At 39.6% G+C, this 20,000-nt stretch overlaps 2 protein-coding genes across 3 annotated transcripts in view; one reads left to right on the plus strand and one right to left on the minus strand.

Moving 5' to 3' along the window:
- Positions 1–13,904, plus strand: part of LOC137990870 (ectin-like) — a 16,508-nt gene extending 2,604 nt beyond the window's left edge. Inside the window, exons 2-7 of one of the 2 annotated variants that reach the window (XM_068835978.1) lie at positions 1–4; positions 4,224–4,259; positions 5,112–5,246; positions 5,384–5,515; positions 9,678–10,167; positions 13,507–13,904. The exon at positions 1–4 is cut by the window's left edge and continues 125 nt beyond it. In XM_068835978.1, coding sequence (XP_068692079.1) covers positions 1–4; positions 4,224–4,259; positions 5,112–5,246; positions 5,384–5,515; positions 9,678–10,167; positions 13,507–13,513 — 804 coding nt within the window. In that variant the 3' untranslated portion in view covers positions 13,514–13,904. Of the gene's footprint in view, positions 5–3,897; positions 4,078–4,223; positions 4,260–5,111; positions 5,247–5,383; positions 5,516–9,677; positions 10,168–13,506 lie in introns of those variants that run through there. The other variant, XM_068835985.1, reaches the window with a different exon arrangement.
- LOC137990857 (glyoxal reductase-like) overlaps positions 13,206–20,000 on the minus strand; it is a 14,139-nt gene continuing 7,344 nt past the window's right edge. The window contains exons 3-6 of the mRNA XM_068835968.1: positions 16,841–16,948; positions 15,696–15,914; positions 14,654–14,801; positions 13,206–14,096 (exon numbers count right to left, since the gene is read on the minus strand). Of these exons, the coding sequence (XP_068692069.1) occupies positions 14,031–14,096; positions 14,654–14,801; positions 15,696–15,914; positions 16,841–16,948 (541 nt within the window). The 3' untranslated portion in view covers positions 13,206–14,030. The remainder of the gene's footprint in view (positions 14,097–14,653; positions 14,802–15,695; positions 15,915–16,840; positions 16,949–20,000) is intronic.

Genomic DNA, 20,000 nt, shown 5'->3' on the forward strand with positions numbered 1-20,000 from the left:
AGAGGCAAGTATTTGTTTGAATGATCCTCAAAATCACCTTTGTTTGGTGAAGAAAGTGGACTGACTAGACCAACAGTTTACTGCGTGCATATGCGCATAGTTGCGTTCGACATTGGGAGAATGCAATTTCTAATCTTGGGTATCCTGTGCATTGGGTGAGCCATAGCAAGTTTTCGTTCGTCTGCTTTTTCAGCGCCATCTTGAATTACTTCATAAGTACATGCGCATCTCGGTTTTAATGCGTCGCACCCATTAATGACGATCGCGCACCACTTTGTACCAACACGCTGATTTTTGGCGGGGGACATCTTTTACTGGGTTGCCAGTATGGCAAACCTATTCGGAATCTGCGTTTCATTTGTTGGTTTTTTCTTTTTTCGTTTTTTTTTTTCGTGTCACTTCCCTGCTAAGTGGTGTCTTTGTGCATAGAGCCTTCTGCGCGTATTTTCTTAGGATCGAGAAGGTAGTGGGAAATACGTAGAGTTTTCTGGTGGACACAGTAGAATGATTAACTTAACCGGCAATGGCGTCGAAAGTCATAACGCGAATGGCGTTTTAGTAGGTCTTTAAATAAAATATACCCTTATGGAGCTCAATAATGGAAAGTTAGTTGGATACTGAACAAGACAGGTGCTGAAAAAAAAAAGCTGCAATCTTTAAAGGGACGAGTAATGGACTTCGACAACAATCTGTCGCCCGTCCAGCCGTACTCAAAGTGAGCTGTAGTTCTAATATTGTACAAGTTTGGTGTTTTGTACAACACTAAAATCAAATGAAAAATTCTCTAGTAACTTATGGGTTTAACAAAGACAATTAGAGACTTGGATCTGTGATCTGTGTTGTCTGGTTTATTTGTTTATACTCAATTCTGCACAGTCTTCTGGTAACATTTCGAAATTTCACAAATTCTTTTTAGTCAAAAATTATTTGAAAGAGAGCTTGTTGCCCATTTTTTGCTTGATAATTCAAGCAAAGGGTTTTTCAGTTAAGGGTTTGATGCTGAACACTTGTGGGAAATTTATTTAGTTGCGTTTTTGACACCGTCGGAGTGTAATTTGACACGATTTGAGTTTCTTGTCTTCACGCACGTAATGAAATAGGAAGGGTTTTTTGCCTCTTATAGCAAATATGTTGTTTGTTTCAAATAATATTTCGATGAAAAAGTGGCCTTTATAAATTCATCATGTTGTGTAATATGCGAGCTTAACTGGATAGTTTTTATGGCAATAGTAAAGCATTTTCGTTTCAAAATAAGGTAAGCGTCTTTCTGTTGTGTTAACTTAATTAAATATAAATATACCATGCGGCAAAAACTTGATTTCCACACTCAAAATTACCTCCAGAACCTACTTTTTGCGTAGAATAAGCTTTTCTGGTGCAAACGCAAAGCCAAACAATGTTTTGACCTGGCATTAGATTAGACTAACAAGAAGGGGAATTATGAAGCGGAAACAACACTTTCATAAACGTTTGCTTAGTGCAACTGCAAGACATACTGGAAACGTCCGTCAGAGAAATTTGCAGTTAGTCTTCTGCATACTATTTATTTAAAGAAGAAACGAGTGAATTTTACTCAAGAGCGTGCTTTGTTATCTTTAAACTGAATTTATTACCAAAGCTTAAAAAACTAAAAGACCTCAAAATGGAACAGGACATTACAAAATAATCAAACGTGTGAACGTGTGAGCTAAAGGGCCTCTGCTGGCGCGACATGTGGGTGAACCCCTCACGCCCCACTTGAAAAAAGTAACTGAACACTGCAGTTCAATACCACCCAATTTAGTGCCTTCTTTTTTTGTGTAACGCGTACCACAGGCAACCCAGTGTAAGCTTTTTGGAGCTTCTAGTTAGTAATAATCTCTCAGACAAGATTTTCCACAATTATTTAGTTTTTGTCACATCATCACCTCTTTACTCCAAACTTTTCATTTTTTGCCACGTTTCACATGCCTCACATATTAATACTTTCGATAGACGTTCTTTACATAAATGTATCGTCTTGACGGCATCTCGGCTCATCTAGTCATTCGAACCTCCAACGTTCTCTCAACAAACGCACTTCGTAATCAATGATTACTTTTAGTTAATGATCATAGTGTCCCCCTACTAACTATAGAGGTTTTGCACGACAGCCATGTTGCATGGCAGGAACGATGCAAATGTTTTGCCTTAGAAAGAACATTTGTTCCCATAGGAAAAAGAATTTATTGTTCCTGCCCTGCAACATGGCTGCCGTGCAAAACCTCTATACTGCGAGAAAGACGCAAGCTATTGGGCCTGCGCAGGAGTGGTCAGGCACAGGAGCCCTTGAATAGGGGCCTCCAGATGCTCTATATCCTAGAGACAACCTTTTCACTTATCTTTCTATTCATAGAACTAACCCTTCAGCAGGAGACTCACATTTACATCAATTTGCGCAATTTGCATACATTATCTTTGCTAATTTAGTCTTTGTTAGACAATAACTTTATTCTGATTGGCCATTTTAAACCGTGCGTGCAGAGCCGAAGAACTCTTGGCGTTCTAAAAATAGAAAGATACACGCAAAGGTTGACTCATACGGCTTGTATGGGAGAGGCAAGCTCGAGCCTACTCATGGGCTCCTGTCAGGCATTCGTGTTGCACTCGTGACTCCAAACTGGATCGGTTCAGCCGATTGCGGGATAGAATACGAACTAGCAAGTATAAACATTTCGCAAATGGCTTGACAGCTCAGATGGTAGAGCAAGCCTGGGAGGCAATCGCACAATAATGGCTTCCAGTCCCTTGGATTTTTCCAGGCTTCTTTCAAAGTGCTCAACTTGCTTCAGCACTTAGATACTTACTCTTTCACTTAAAATTACATAACCGCAGTTCGAATACGGTATACGAAATTCTATACACGACATTCTCAAGGATCATGATCTCTTGATATTTTCTGTCACACTGGATCGGTGTTAGCTGGAATAGTAGAACCAGCCTTTCTCTGGAATCACTTTATCCCCTCTCGACTTCAAGATTTCTTTGCAATTTTTCTATACTAAATTTCGTGCATTATGCTGTCAATCGATTGTGTCAGCTACTTATCACTATTAAATGGAACGCACAAAGGCACTTGAAAAAGACAACTGGGCTGGCAGCAGTCACCTTCGGTATTACCCTTTCTACTTTCAAGATTCAAATCACGCGTGAAATCATTTAAGCATGTCTTCAAAAAACCGCGTCCTCTCATCGAGCGGTCCCTCGAAACCTCTTTGGCAAGTCTTACTTAGCAGTTTACAGACACTCTGAGCTGGCATTTTATTTCGAAAATTGCATTTGGTTACTAGAAGAGGATATGTAAAAAGCAACACGTTTTGAATGCACTTTCGACTGTTTAACGGCATAACTGACAAATATAGGGGTAATGTTTACCGGCTTAATAGAATCCACCAATGAGCTCAGCGGACGGTAACTGAAACTTTCTAAACCATCAATCGCTTGATTGAATCACTAACTGCAATCAGTAGCCGTTCGGCCTCGGTGCTTCACTCTGAATCATGAGATCTTCGATTGGAGTAATTCCTAATTGTCATCTATATGTTAGCCGATAAGCACGGTCTTTTCCTTACTCGTATTCCGGAACGAGAAGTTGTTTATTTACAGAATGAATCGATTACAAAAGATACCTTTTAATTAAACCGTGCAAAAGCCGCTAGGGATTTGGTTGGCAATTAAATAAAACAGCAGGCCTTTGTTTTGATCAACGGTCTCAAAATTGTAAAACAAAAGTTGCGTTTGGAAACAGGCGTCTCTATCTCGCAACGGCAACAGAGCATGACGCTTCTCTATTAATATCAGCTAAACTATTTAAAAGCTAATTAGAATATGAAAAGGCTTTTCAAAAATAAAAGTGACCCTCAGAAATATTGTCATTCAGTTTAAATTTGAACTCCGTTGAGTAATCAGTCAAACTGAACAACAACGTTAATAAGTTGAATTCAGATATGGCGAACTTCATTTCTCTGGTAGTTTTCAGCGCTTTGGTATTCGTACCAGACTCCAATGGAAGAACCAGGCCACTTAATCAACAAGTGGAGAAAGATGAATATCCTTGGGGTCAGAGGCGAAATTTTTAATTTGTTTTAACTTTCTTGTTTAAAATACTTCACCTTGCTGCAAGGTCTGGGACGCAAACTTATCGGATCTTTACGATACCAAATGACCTAGACTGAAAAGGAAATTGGTCTCTGTTTGCTTTGCAGCGCAAGATTTGAAACGAGCTGGAGAAGATTCCAACGGTAAGTTGGTATATTGCTGCTTTTATTATTTTGCTCGTAAAACAAAAATCGTTAACGGTCACTTCTTTCAATTCGAAACTTGGTCGTAAAAAAACGCTGGTCGTCTCCTGAAATCTTTCATTCGCGATATTAAGTGGAAAATCATTCCAGCCGGGATACACCTTTGTAGTTTTGGAAACAGAGCAAGTTCGACCGGATTCAGTTTCTTTTTCCTTTGGTCGGTTAGATCTTAACTAAGCCGAGCCCGCCACACAGTAACAAATCGCGTGGAGGAAGGAGAAAGACCCTTAACCGTCGCGAAAAGAAAATGAGGTCAGGTGGTCAAAAAAAAAAAAAAAAACAGAACGATGAAACGATCTTCAGAACATAACTATGCTGAAGGAAAGCTTCCATTCTCCTCACGGCCAACCCATTTGCTGACTATTGCACTGCTACATGGGCCGGGACGGTGGCGGTTCATTTCAGGGCTGTTGCAACATCCAGGGTTAACGTTTTAATTAATACAAGAAAAAGTCAGTTCTGTCTTTTAACGACATTTGCAAATTACATCCATGATTCAATGCCGATCACCCAGGAATTTCGCTCTATTAACCATAAAGCTATTTTAAAACAACACAAGCACGTTAACATAGCTCTCTACAAAGGACTTCTTTGGATAGGAACAATACTTTTCTTTAAAAAACCCCTCTGGTTAATTAACTAAAGAACCCACACCAAATGTTCGGTCCCTGGAAGCGTCCATCTCTGAATTTTTTAATTGTTTATTCACATTCCTTTTATCATCGGGCCACCTATCCTTTCGTTCCTTCTTTGTTCGTTAGTTGATTCACATTATAACTCTATTTGATATAGGCTGTGTAGACGAACGAGATGACTGCAAGTGGATCGAAGAAGTCCACGGTTATGATAAAATTGCAATCGAGGACTATTGCCAGACATGGAAGGACAGTGAAGCAATCCAGCAGTGTCGTGAAACCTGTGGCTTTTGTAAGGACATGGATAAATACTTAACTTGGGATGTGAGAGAATAACGCGGAAAAATTGATACCCTCACTGAATCTTCGGTACAATGTTCTAGGTAATTATACATGAATCTGTTACAATGACACAAATTTCTCTTGTAGGTTCCAAGGTTCCACATCCACCTATGGAGCCGCAAACAGCGAAGCCTGAGACTAACAAACCCACAGAAAAACCCACGGAAATAACCAGTGCAGCGCCTAAACAACCTCAACCAACTGGAGAAACATTGTCTGGTAAAAATGATTTTGTTATCCACATCCGTAAGTTCTTGATCGGAAAACGCTCGAAACGAGAACAAATATTTCGCGTTATTGTACAATGACATTTTTTAGACTGTTGGTTTTTTTGTACAGTTGCAGAAAAAAATCAAACGTTTTCACTGTGCATCGCGCAAAACTTGTTTTTTCCATCTGTCCTTTGCTTGCAATACCAGTTGCATCGTGTGTTTAGGAAAGTAGTATAGGAGAGTATTATCGCATGTTATTAAGTGGAGAGCAATTCTCAGGCTAAATCAAGCACTCTGATTGACTGGTTTTTGGTCGGGACTTCACATTACGGATAATTACCCTGGAAACGGTCCGTTTCGTATTTTTTTCTCTCTCCTTGGAAATTCAAGTTGCGCGAAACATAGAACGTTTTAAAAAAGCGGAATTTAATTTTTTTAACAAAACAGTACAATTATATCTAGCGGAATTTAGTTTTACGTGTAAAACGTTACCGTTTAACGTTCTCTGATGGAAGACGAAGATTACGAACATCGCTCAAAGAAATTATGCCATATGATAAACAACTTTACTATCCTCACTTGTTAACTTTGAACCGTACTGGGGATTATAAAATGGTTCTGTCTCACAAGGACTGGGAACTATCAAATTCACGAATTTGATTGGCTGAAATCGACATTGACCGCGGTCTAGATTTTCCCTTATAATATGAGCAGCTCCGTGAGCGGGCAAGATGTGATTGACTACCCCAGCGGGCAAGATGGAGCTATCTTGCCCGCTTGGAATATCTCGCTTGATCCCGCAACATCAAAAATCATTTTTTGGTGTTTTAAGTCATATAATAAATGCTTTATTGACCAAGCTTGTTCGGTCAAGATGGCTGGATATTGGCCTCGTTCTTTTTTTTGCGTGAACTTGGCCAATATCCAGCCATCTTGACCTCACGCTTGGCCAATAACCCATATATCTAGATCAACATCTAGACCGGTAATGTTTTGCAGTGAAAAAGTTGCAAACTAAAATGCAAAAATATTTAGTATTTTCTTCTACCAATATTTATTTATGGAAGTGTCAAAAAGCATGATGAGAAAAAAAGGTAAGGAGGACGTGAAAACTTTGGCAGAATTGAGTTCAGCTCACTGCCACTCATCGCCAATCGCAAGCAAAATGTCAGTTAGTACGTTATACAAACCAGTTACATTATATTAAAATAATTAAATTGTTCTTGTTTGCTATATAATAAACATCTTTTATTATATGGATCTGTCTCACAAGGACTGGGAACTACCAAGTTCACGAATTTGATTGGCTAAAATCGATATTGACCGCGGTCTAGATTTTCCCATCTAGACCGGCATCTGGACCGGTAATGTTTTGCGGTGAAAAGATGCAAACTAAAATGCAAAAATATCGAGTATTTTCTTCTACCAATATTTATTTATGGAAGTGCCAAACAGCATGATGACAAAAGAGAGGATGACGCGCAAACTTTGACAGAATTAAGTTCAGCTCATCGCCACTCATGGCCGTTCACAAGCAAAATGTCAGTTAGTACAAACCAGTTACATTAAACGAATTAAATTGTTCTTGTTTGCCATATAATAAACATCTTATTAACCGAGCTTAGTCAGTCTGTATGGGAGAATCTTGACCTCGGCCGTGTGTACAGACCGAACGCAGTGAGGTCTGTACACACGACCTCGGTTAATAAGAGCCAAATATTGGCCCTTGGTCGTTTTTTGACATCGCGTACGGACCTCGCTGTACCCGGTCCGTACTGCCACGACTTCGGGCACGGCCCTCGCGCTCGGTTAGTAAGAGATTAGTATTTTAACAATTTCTTTGTAGATTATCTCGCACATCGAGCTCATTAATTTGTTACGTAGCTGAGTGCTCATTTACGGGCCCAGCTGTCCAAAGCCCTGGATTAGTGATTAGTTTCCACGAGATTTTTAGCATTCAATTTTCGTTAGACTTTTCGTTTTCCTTCAGTACAAAACTAGGTTGTTAAGGCTCTTTTTTTTTACGACAGCAAAGCTTAAACCTGGGTTGGTTCTTAATCGTGGCTTAATTTAGCCTGGATAGATTATTGCCTAAAAACATGCAGCATAAACTGAAATGCGCTAAGACTTAAATAGACCTACATGATAGTTCCTTGAGTTCCTCATTGAGTATTTGCAGGTGTTTCTAACTGGGAACAGTTTATGAAGGCAAGGCTGTGTTTGGGGTTGGTGGAAACCTCGTCAAAGAATTTGGCCGCAATTGCCTTTCTTCTTTCAAACAGGGTTGTAAGTCCTAATACGTCAAGGGTTTTGTTGTTCGATTGATCGGGATATATGGTCCTGAAAGCCCTTTTTTGCAGCCTCTCCAAGTCTTCGATGAGGTATACCAGGAGAGCACGATGGAATACTGGAGAAGCATATTCCAGAATGGAACGGACTGATGATACAAGTGATATAAAACAGATTAAACTCCCTTGGTGCAATTAATGATCTTTTTAGTTGCCTCAGAAAATACAGTCTAGAGGAAACTTTCCTAACTAGTTCCAAATTCTGGGTCGCTATTAATGTTTAGATCTGGCACTGTTTCCAATCCATCAAAACTGAGTCAACGATCCAGCACACGATCTGTTTCGGGAAGTCGCATGCTGAAAGTTTCGGTACTAAGCTGTTATGGTCGATCAAATCGAAAGCTTTACGTAAATCGAACAACACAACTCTAATCGTAGTCCCATTTTCGTCAGTGATGACTTACCAGTTGTGTGTCATGTTGATTAGTGCATGCGTGGTACATGAATTAGGGATAGTTTCAAACCGTCGCGCATCAAGTTTCTTTAACACTGCTGGTTTGACGTACAACTCAACGACATAGTCTTCAGGGCCCGGTTGTTCAAAAGCCGATTAACGTTAATCCCAGATTAAGAATTAACCAAGGAGTTTATTTCTCCACTCCCAAATGTTGTTCAACGCTGATATTCAGGAAAACTTTACATTAGAAGAAGTCAATCTTGAAAAACAAAAATAAGCGAAAGAAACTTTCACCAAAGAATTGAAAACATGAAACAAAGGTTTACGCTAATCCTGGATTAAGTTAATCGGCTTTCGAACAACCGGGCCTAGCAATCTTCGATAAGATTGGTATGAGTGAATTTGGGCGGAAGTGTTGGTTCACATCTTTGATCGGAACGACGTCTGCCTCTTTCCAAGATGGCGGGAGGCAGTTCTCACGATGGGAGGAGTTGAGGATTTCCGTGACTGGTCTGGCCCAAAAAGTCAGCATATACCTTTATAATTAATAGCCAGCCATGGACTGAATCCAAGGCCTCTCGTGAAGCTTTGTTGAATCAAATGTAAAATGAATGATGCAGCCAACATCGCTGTTCAACAAAATCGAAGGGATGTTGAAGCAAATGTTAAAGCCTTTTGCCCGGGCTTTTGAACAACTTGGCCCAGTCCCGCTGAATAATGACCAATCAGAGTGGGCCTAATGACCACAACGCCTTTGATTGGTCCGCAACCAAGACGCCGCACGAAGGAAAAATGCTAGTGCCGATTGCAAAATCACGGATCGGCGCGGGTTCGGTACGCAAGTCCGTCATCATGTTCTTTTTTCGGCGAGAAACCTACTATTAATTAGCCGTTAATTAATTAGACCAAAAAAAAAAAATGTAAATGCTTTGTTTATAGTGAAAGTGCACTTAGCTACCAAGCTAGTTTACAGGCACCCCACTTTTAACAATGTGAAAGAATCAATTCAAACTTATGTCGAGACTTTTGGCTTACGAACATCTGCATCTGTATCTCGTCACTTAGCAAGCCCGGTTGGAAAGCGGGTTTTGAGAAAACCAAATTTTTTGATACGTGGTAAGTCTAAGGCAAGAACAATTGCCTGCCGCCTCATCTATAGCGCGTGTATTCAAAAGTTAACAAATCGCGACTTTTCTTACACACAATACCCCTTCAACTGAAGGCTAGACGAAAGTTGCACAAGCTTCCTATACCGCGTTTCACGAAAACCCGGAATGTGAATGTCGTATTTGACAAACCAGTGTTCACTCAGTATCCAATAAGAAAGTCGTTTTTAGGCAATTAGTTTAGTTTTCTTTTCTTTCAAATTTAAACCATTTACCAAGTTGAACCGAAAACTCTCCGATATCGTATTTTCTCATTAGGTTTCCAAAAGGAGTGCTTAAAGGTACACAACGAATACCGATACCTACATGACGTCCCACTCTTGAAATGGTCATCGAAACTGACAAGTGACGCTCAGGCATGGACCAATCGTCTTCTTGCTACCATTTCGCCTACGTCAATCCTTCGGCATGATCCCACAGCGCGCGAAAGAAATCAGGGCGAGAACCTGTACTACACCACACGATACAAGAAACTGTGTGAAAACGGTGAGCAAAGAGCGGATTGTCTTAGCTGCGAAGAGGTTGTAACGGCTTGGTACAACGAGGAAAAGTACTACGATTACTACACCGGGAAACCGAATAAACCGGGAGAGGAGGTTCTCCACTTCACGCAAATCATATGGAGAGACACTACACAGCTTGGGATGACGGCTGCCTTTAAAGATGGCTACATTGTGGCCGTGGCTAGGTATTCTCCCGTTGGAAACTGGTTGAATGAGTTCACGGAGAACGTTCCTCCACCAAAGTTGTAAGTAAAAGATAAAGTCATGTTAAAAATACTTGGATAGCCAACAGGGTAAGGGCACAGGCAGCCCAGGCTCGGAGGTAAAAAAATTATAAGGATTTGTATGGGAAACCCGATAACAAACTCAAAACGATATTTACACGCAAAAGTTCTCAATAAAAAGACGTTCTTTATTGTCCTGGTGACTTTCTCGCTTTGTGTGCGGTTATTTGCCTGGTATAACGCGATTTAAAGCGATTTCTCAGCTTCCGGGTTGTCACTCGTGCATAAATACAGGAAAGGCTGGAAAGCAATTTCTAGCTTACCTCACATTTCGCCGATAAAATCACACTTTCCGGGCCTCAGTCACGCTCAAACTCCGGCGATGGCCACACGGATAAATTTACATCTCTTTAACCAAGTTTCAAGGTCCAGGGATTATCCATTGCTGAGAAACAGCGATGAATATTCAAATATTTAAAATCCCTCGAGGTTGGCTAACAACGGCTGCTCAACCGTTCACTGATTTACTCTCACCGTATCGAGGCTCAAGTGTACGCTTGATCAGCCGTGTTCCAAATATTCAAAGTCCTTCTGGGTCGCTTACAACGAATTTTACGAGATGTGAGGTAAGCTAGAAATTACTTTCCAGCCTTTCCTTTATTTATGTACGAGTGACAACCCACGAAGCTGAGAAGTCGCTTAAATCGCGTTAAATCAGGCAAATAACCGTATAGAAAGCGAGAAAGTCACAAGAACAATAAAGAGCGGCTTTTTTTATGGAGACCTTTGCGTGTAAATATCTTTTTGAGTTTCTTATCGGGTTTCTACGGTGCTTTTAAAGGGAAATCTATTTCTCCTCTCCTTTTTCGTAAGAGAAAAGTGTCTCTTCTCTCTTTTTTATCTTGATTTTGTCCGCAGCTCCTTTTTTGCCCGCAGCTCACTTTTTTTTCTCCGCTCACTTTTTCTTTCGTCGCTCAATCTAATTTTTTTTGTGTTTTTTTTTTCTCGCTGCCCACTTTTTTTGCTACTCACTTTTTTTCGGGTGTCTTGAAAACACAGACTCCTAAGACTTTAGGACTCGAAAACGAAGTAAGTAACCCAAAACCCTCAATTTGGCTAATCCTAGGCCTAAAAATCAACTTTTAGGCCTAGTTAGGCCCAGGGTTAGCCAAATTGAGGGTTTTGGGTTACTTACTTCGTTTTCGAGACAAAGTCTAAGGGGACTTTCTTTTCAAGACACCCCTTTTTTCCCGTCGCTTACCATTTTTTACGGCTGCTCAAAAAAATTGAGCGGCTAATAAAAAAAGTAAATTGAGCGACAGAAAAAAATGATTGGCGGAAAAAAGAAAGAGTGCAAGGAGTGGAGGACAAAATGAAGATTAAAAAGAAGGGACACTTGTCTCTTAAGAAAAAGGAGAGAAGAAACAGATGTCCTTTTCAAAGCACCGTAGAGGTTTCCAATACAAATCCTTATAATTTTTTACCCACCGAGCCTGGGCTGCCTGTGGTAGAGACCGTGAAGAAACTGGGAGGGTTTTTTTTTCCGAGCAGATTCTCTGGAGAGGCCGATATTGGTAGAGATTACGAGTATTTGATGGCAAAAAACAAATTATCGCATTTAAAAGTATCGTTTTCACTTTTTGTGCTGTCTATATTGCCTTCTATATTGACGAACGAACCTATTTTGTTTTATTAAAAAATGAATATCTTCTTTAAATATACTGTATCCGGTTTATTCTTCCCCCAAATATCCCGTATCCCTATAATTTTTTACCTAAATGTCCCGTATCCCGGTATCCCCTAACAGGGCCTCATGCTTGACAGTTGTTGGTAAGAGAGTGAGCAAGTTCATCGTTCTCTTCATGAGTCATCTCCACTTCGCATCGTCTTGTTTTAAGAGTTTGTTGGCTTTTAAAAGTAATGGTTAAGAATGCAAAGAGAGAGAGACAGAGAGAGAGAGAGAAAGCTGTTGTTAGTACAGCAGCAACCGAAACATCGAAAGGGAAGAGACGAGAATTCTGGAGTTTACAATATCTTTTAAAGGATATCACATGGCCATGCGGGGATACGAATTTTATCTTCGAATGCTGATGGCATCTCTCATGAGTGAGCGCAGCGAACGAGTGAGAGATACCATCAGCATTCGAAGATAAAATTCTGAGTATCCCCAAGCGGCCACTAATGTTCTGTTTATTATATTGATATGGATGAAATGTCCAGATTAAAAACAACTTGTTTTATCCATTTTCCGAAATGGCGAAAAGGTGGTCACCAAGCGCTGAAAATACGCATGTTGTCTTATATGAAACAAGATATGAAATTTATGAAAAGCAAATCATGATAATCTCAAATTGTGCAATGAAATTGTTAATGAACGAAATGATATATGAAATGAACCATATTATATGAAACCAAGTAAGGCTACGATCTTCGCAGTTATGGACGCAATTTTAGCAATTGCGTAGAGAAAAGCCTGAAAAATCCAGGACTTCAACGGGGATTGAACCCGTGACCTCACGATTCCGGTGCGACGCTATAACCAACTGAGCTATGAAGCCCTTGACGTTGGGAGTTGGTCATTTGTGGGTTCTAGCTCAGTTGGTTGGAGCGTCGTACCGGTATCGTGAGGTCACGGGTTCAAACCCCGTTGAAGTCCAGAATTTTTCAGCCTTGTCTACGCAATTGCCAAAATTGCTTCCATAACTGCGAGGATCATAGCTTTACTTAAATTGTTATTATTATTCAACACAATGTGACAATGCCCAAATGTGGTCATAGCGAGCTCAATTTTCATCGTGCGTACTCAACAGATATCCTGCGATATACGTAATTTTGTGTGTCGCGGAGAAAAATGGTAGTTTTTCCAGCTTTTTTTCCCAATAAACGTAGAAAATTATGCTTTGTCATCAATGTGTTGAATAATAAAAAAACTATCCTGCTCAATCTTTCGGAATATCGCCTGATTTTAGCCAACTCGGCCTAAGGCCTCGTCGGCTAAGTATCAGGCGATATTCCGCGCAATTTCGCAGGATAATTGTTAAATGTAGTCGACACGAATATATTACAACGAAGGAGAAGATCGCGTTTTATTGGCTGATTGTGTTAGTTACCATGACGACACCAACGTCCTCACATGTCAAAGATAAAAATGATGCGTTCACTGCGAACGGTGAAGATATGATTTTTCGTTAGGAAAATCCAAGTATTTCATCAGTATCTATATAATATAGATCGGAATACAAAGTCCTGATTCTTTCCTTGACAACGTCGTTGGTCAAACCCCGAAAATGATGGCTTTCACAAAATTAAAACCATTAACCCATATTAATTACTTTCTTCCTTGTTCTTTATTTTTACCAGCCCCTAAAATTGAAGATGATAATTGTGCACTGTGTAACTTTTTGGACAAGCTCTTCAGTGACGATGCGAAGAGTTCGCAGATGTGGCATGTTGTGAAACAGACACCTTTCGTGGTTGCAGGTTCCCTTGTCGTATCTATGCAATGGCTAATGTACATGACTAAAGTGTGTCACGTGGCAATATAAGTGCCTTTATATTGAAAATCATGAAGCGCTAATTAAATAACTCAAGTTACGACAGGTTACGTTACTAGTTACAGTTAGCGATATACGAAAGTTTCGTTTGCGTTATGGGAAAGTGTCTTACATAAGTTCGTTCTCCCATTTACTACTTGTGGGTGGAATATTTTTGCTGTAATCATTTGCTCATTATAGCAATAAAGTGGTCGTTTTCTTGTTGATGTTGTTTTTTTTTGTCAAAAAATTAAAATATGAACATGTCTTCCGGTATTTGCAGAAGTAACTACAAAAACGCTCCTCTCGACGAAATTATGAAAAAAATATGAAGCAGAGACTGTTTAAAAGTTATCCTTTCCACGGTGCTTCTACTACATTACCAAGAAGTGCGCACTGTTCTGTAGGCATGTTGTCCTGCAAAGAAATGCACGGATTATTTAGCACTGCATTTACGTAGAACGGCAAACGTAAACAGCATGAAGAGAAATACGGCTCTAATTCCAAATTGTCCTCCTTCTTTGAGAAGTTGCTTGATTTCCGAAGCTTATGCACCGATCAACTCGAAACTTGAACATCCCCGCCCCCCCTTCCCGGGCAAACCCCGGGAATTTGAACTTTTGAAGACTGGATCGTTCAAATTCCCGCCCCCTCGAGCCAAAATGGTGTTCAAATGCCCTACACTATCGTCGGATTTGTCTATCATACCCTACTAAAGAACAGGTCGGATTTTTTGGAGCGAAATTCGGAAACAATTTTTGAAGAAATCGGACATTCAACCCAACGCAAACGTATTTGTCGCAGTGGTTTGAGAAGGACAAGGATTAGGTCCAACCCCTGCAACTTTTCCCACAAAAACTGGAAAAAACCGACCTGAATAACTATTCTTCCCTAATGTTTCAGTATGTAAAAAGATGTGCCTACTGGCCAGGTAAATTAAAAATGATACCTCTAAAAGATATTTCAATACCTACCAAAATTTTCATATCTCCTTCACTGAGGACAAAGTCAAACACGTCTGAATTTTCTACAATTCTCTCTTTTCGGCTTGTCTTTGGAATGGTGACGTAATTTTTCTGAAGACTCCAACGAAGAAGAACCTGTGGAACAGTTTTTCCGTATCTAAACACAAAGGAAACAAATACAAAATGGATCCCCATTTGAAAGGCAAACTAGAAGTGAAGTGAGGCACCTTAATAACTAGCAACTCCACTGAGGATTTTGCAGGGCTAATTTACGATGCTGTTGGAGATACTTTGGACATACTCCAGTCCTTGTTATTATAAAGTGGACAATCGACAAGGGACGTTAAAGATGCTTGGAAATTGTTGTTCTTCTGAGCAAGGCACAATAGGGGCATATTTGCATCCAACCCGTTTCTTTAATTGTTCATCATTGTACCTCCTCCCACCTTCAATGTTGACTCAGTATAACTTATGAACCTTATTTCTACTCAGTTCACGTGGGGCCCCCGCTGTGCACACTTCCTTGTTACGCTCTCTTTTCAAAAGACAAGTTTAACCCTTTTTTCTGAAACAAGAATTGCTATGTGTGGCACGCAACTGTGAATCAAAAATAATATTTTTATTCCCACTCGAGTATATCAGCAAACAAAACGGAAATGTAATTAATAATGTCAGAGTCATATCAAGTATAGAATATACATGAAAGTCATATATTTGAACTGGCGAGAGAATGTTAAGTCTTGAAATGATCTTTGCAGTTATAAGCAAAACAGGTGCTTTTCCAGCTGTAAAACGAAAAGGCTGAACATTAATGTAAAAAGAAAGCCTTTTTAGGCTTTCATTTTGCTGCTGCTTAAGTACCACACTTCAATGTGATAATCATTTCAAGACTGGTAACACCATGTAGTCTATTTAAAATTATACACCCCTAAACCATTTTCTCAATGTAGTGAGAGTTCACAGATTTTACTCTAATGCCAGACACTTTTACTTGTCAATGGGGGGCAGTCTATGTTAGGAGTCAATATAGGTTAATATTTTCATTGCTTACTTATTTGCAATTTCAATTAATGTAGGATCACCATTTTTCTGGCCACGAAACAATGGACAATAACCCATTGGCACAATTCCCTTTTCCACACAACAGTTGACAATATCATCTAGTCGCCAAAATGGATTGAGCTCAATTTGATTGATAGCTGGAGTAGGTAGCCCTGCTTTTTCCATCTCATTCAAGTGATGGACACCGAAGTTGGACACTCCAACCGATCTTTTAAGGATAAAAGTAAAAAATAAACAATTGTTAGTCTCTCCATCTGTTCATTGCACATATTTTCATTAAATGAGAAATATTTTCATTAAATGAGAAATGTGACCCCCTTAGCAGGGGTGTTTCTAAACATCTGAAGTAGGTTGGATTGTGGGGAAAATGTGCATTTTGTGCACAGTTAATTGACAAAAAAAAAACATTTTGTACTGACTGAATACATCTATTTGGACTAGATGTTCGGTTTTGATAATTTATATGCGTCTTACAGTACAGGGCCTGGTTTCTCGAAAGCCGATTAACTTAACCCAGGATTAGCGTAAACTTTTGTTTCACGTTTTGAACTTTTTCGTGAAAGTTCCTTTTGCTTATTTTTGCCTTTCAAGATTGACTTCTTCTAATGAAAAGTTTTGCCAAAAATCAGCATTGAACAGCATTTGGGAGTAGAGGTTGAAATAAACTCCTTGGTTAATTGTTAATCTGGGACTAGTGTTAATCGGCTTTGGAACAACCAGGCCCAGTACTGCAAATCCTCTATTAAGCCCCCACCTCTCTAATAAGCACCCTCCCACCTTATTCTTCATAATCAATTCCCCAGTATTAATTACTGGCGACAGTAACACTTCATGTGGACTGATCGAGTATGGTTTATTCACATGCTGGAAGTTCGGATTGGGTTCCCGCAAGTGAATAAAAATGTTGCAACAAATACCGTGTATCACTCAAATCTCGACATTAGACAGTCATTGCTCTGCTATAGTCTGTTTCTTTCTTTTTTTGTTACCGGTAACACCTTTCGCTAAATTAAATAGGCTGCCCCTCTCTGTTAAGCCACCCCCTTCTGTAAGCAGTGGAAATGTCAGAATTTAGACCCAGTATACAATGGCAAGACAAGCAATATAATACGATATTAAGTTATTCATACCAACCTTATGAGACCTTGGTCTTTGAGCTTCAACATAGCCTTATAAGAATCAATATTCTTTCCAGCAGTAGGAGAATGAATCAGGTACAAATCTACATAGCCAGTGTCAAGCCTGCCAAAATAGAACCAAATATTCACTTTCAAAGATTAGAAACATAATATTGCAGCCTTCTCAAAACCGGCCGGTCGATGGCTCAATGAGCCACCTCCTCAGAAAGCTTGACTGTCTCCTTCTGGTCAGAAAATGTCAGACAAAACACATTTTAAGCTCGAAAGTAAAGTCACTGAAGATATTATAAAAGCTTGAAAAAAGCTTGTTTGACGTACAAATTCACGTCTGCACTATTTTTTTGCATTGCGCACATAAATATGTTTATTTAACTAACAATATTCCAGTATTTTTTATCAGACTCCATGCAAGTGTCAATTCCATATGTGAAATTTTGTCACTTTAAATCCCCCAGATTGCACTAAATTGCATCTGTCAATGTCAAAATTAAAAAAATTCTCTAGGGGTCCATGCCCCCAGACCCCCCCAGAAACTTGCGTCCTTTGGGCACTCGCTTGGGTGCCTTTAGCACCAAACCGTGTCCACTTTCCTTATGACCTGCTCCCCAAAAATATTTTGAGAAGGTTGTATTGTTGTTACTCTAAATGTGCAGATTCTTGCAAGTTGCTCACGGGTCATATAATTTAAACAATAAGCACATTATTGACCAACATGAATCATGAATAACGATATATTTTTAACATTTCTGCAATCTCACTAAGGTAAATAATAATTTAATAATAACAATAATAATAGTAATAAAAATAATAATAACAATAATAGTAATAATAATAATGACAAGATTCCAGGTACAGTCAGTATTGATGAGCTCCAAAAAATTACTCTCCTGGGATCAGCTCGCATCTTGAGAAAGGTTCTGTCAATCAAGTGAACTCTTTGGTACCTAAGGCCCATGGGTTGGACCCGGTGCTTCAGAGACTAAATAAGCAAGGATTACAAGTAATAATAATAAAAAACAATAACAACAACAACAACAAAAACAACAACAATGCTTTGGTATCCTTGGGGAGTGGCACCCCTGCCTTCCCAGCTGGGTGGACGGGTGAGTGAAAGCCTCTGCTTGCCTTCATTGGCCATCAGTGGCAAGTAACCTGCCTAAAGGTGTTGGCAAACCTTCCCCGTTGTTACAAATGACCTCGTTATTTTAGGTTGATGTAAGCAGATCAACATAGATACAAAATGAATACTAGACCCAGCACAGTGTGCATAATCCTTACAAATAAGTACAACTGCTGATCATTACAACCTTCCCCTTAAAAGAAAAACAAACAGACGTGCAAAAAAAAAAAAGATTAAAAACTGTATGAACGTATTCTAAATCACACAGCAACAAGAACTAACAAATTCATGCAACTGCTCGAAACTCTGCCAATGTCAACGCTTAGAGAGTGTTCTTCACACCAGAACATAGTCCTTTAAACACAGTAGCTTCCAAACAACTCTATGACTGGCAGTCCTGGTTGGCTTTTCTGATCAATATCTTCATCTGTAGAGCACAGTTCTTCAGCCAGGGCAATGTTGCTGTACATTCCTCCACTAATGGGTTCACTTTGACCATCTGTTCCTTGGAAGGTCGGCATTCATGTGTACTGGTTGCCGATGAAGGAGAAGCACATGGGCAGTATAGTGATGAAAAATTATCTTCTGGTAAATTGTTTGATTTCGACTGTATTTTCTTCCTCCATCTGTTTGAATTTAGTACGATCTGGGCGTTTCTGCATGATGCAGAACCCTTCTTGGTTTCCATTTTTTTCCCATTTACACCCTTATTCAATCACCTAGAAACTGGGAGGGCTTTGTCCTGCCAGTCAAAATAGTTTTTTTTTCTTTGCTTTAGCTCCAGTTTCTCCATAACCTTGTGGGCATCCAAAACCTTTGGTTTTACTAGTACATCACTTGTGGAGAAGATTGACTGAAGTTGTCTGTTCATGAGTAGTTGAAAAGGTGAGTCAACATCATTGATGGGTGCATTTCTGTATTCTAGTAACGCAAGATATGGATCATGGCTGCCTTGCTTTGCTTTCTCAACGAGGCCATTTGCTGGGGAGTATTGTGGACTGGTAGTGGTGTGTTTGAACTCCCACAATCTTGCAAATGATTTAAATTCCTTTGAAGAGTACTTGCAAATGCAGACTTGATGTGGGTTATGACCGCCTTGGTATCTGCAAATGGCAATTTTGCACCTTCGAAAAATCTTGAGTGGTAATCCACAATAAGATATTCGGATTTGTCCCATTTGAAGAGGTTTTCTTAAAACTCTTCTTTTTCTCATGTAGGAGTGTTCTCAATTGAACATTATCAGGGTTGCGGGAAATTTGTTTCCCAAGTGATTTTAGGTTTTCTTTTTTCGTCTCACAATCCTGGTCAAACCAAGCTTTCCTTTGCTTATAACTGCTTTTTTGTTTTTGAGACTTCAAACCAGCTATTTTGCATGCCGCAACTAGGGTTTGGCTTACTAATTCGGTTGCTATGTTAACATTGTCATGTAATGAGGCTTCCTCCAGCTTGGATTGGAATTCTTGTGATTCCAAAGTCCTTTCTAATTTGTCCTTCAAATTGATGTTCCAACATAATCTATTGTGTTCCGTAAGATTACAACTGGATGACGAACCAATAGAATCTGATCTGGCCGGATTAGCTTTTATCGCATATGAAATATGGCAGTGGTCTGAAAGATGAGGCTTTAGAGGATTAACAATCAAATATTGTACATTTCTTAGAATGTTTTTGGAAGCTATGGCGTAATCAACAACGCTGCTACCATTGTAGTGGAAGCAGGTCTTTTCAGGGAAGGGGGGGGGGGGGGGGGGGGGAAGCCATTTTTCACGAAACTGACCAGTTGGTTGAAGATTTTATCTAGACTAAGGAAACCAGGAATTGCTACTAAAAAATATAAAAAAATGAAATCGGCGAGTTTAAATTTTCACGACTTAGCCTCAACAGCGTTGATTGATGACTACCATAAAACGCTACTGGGTATTATTAACCGTCAAAAATCGGGATTCAGACGGAAATCGGTGGTATTATTACTGGTATCCTCTTCAGCATTTCCTTTCTCATGGAGGGAGAGATCACAATTCTTTTACCCCTGCAG

The sequence above is a fragment of the Montipora foliosa genome, chromosome 1 (assembly GCF_036669935.1).
Source record: "Montipora foliosa isolate CH-2021 chromosome 1, ASM3666993v2, whole genome shotgun sequence".
Taxonomy (NCBI): Eukaryota; Metazoa; Cnidaria; class Anthozoa; order Scleractinia; family Acroporidae; genus Montipora; species Montipora foliosa.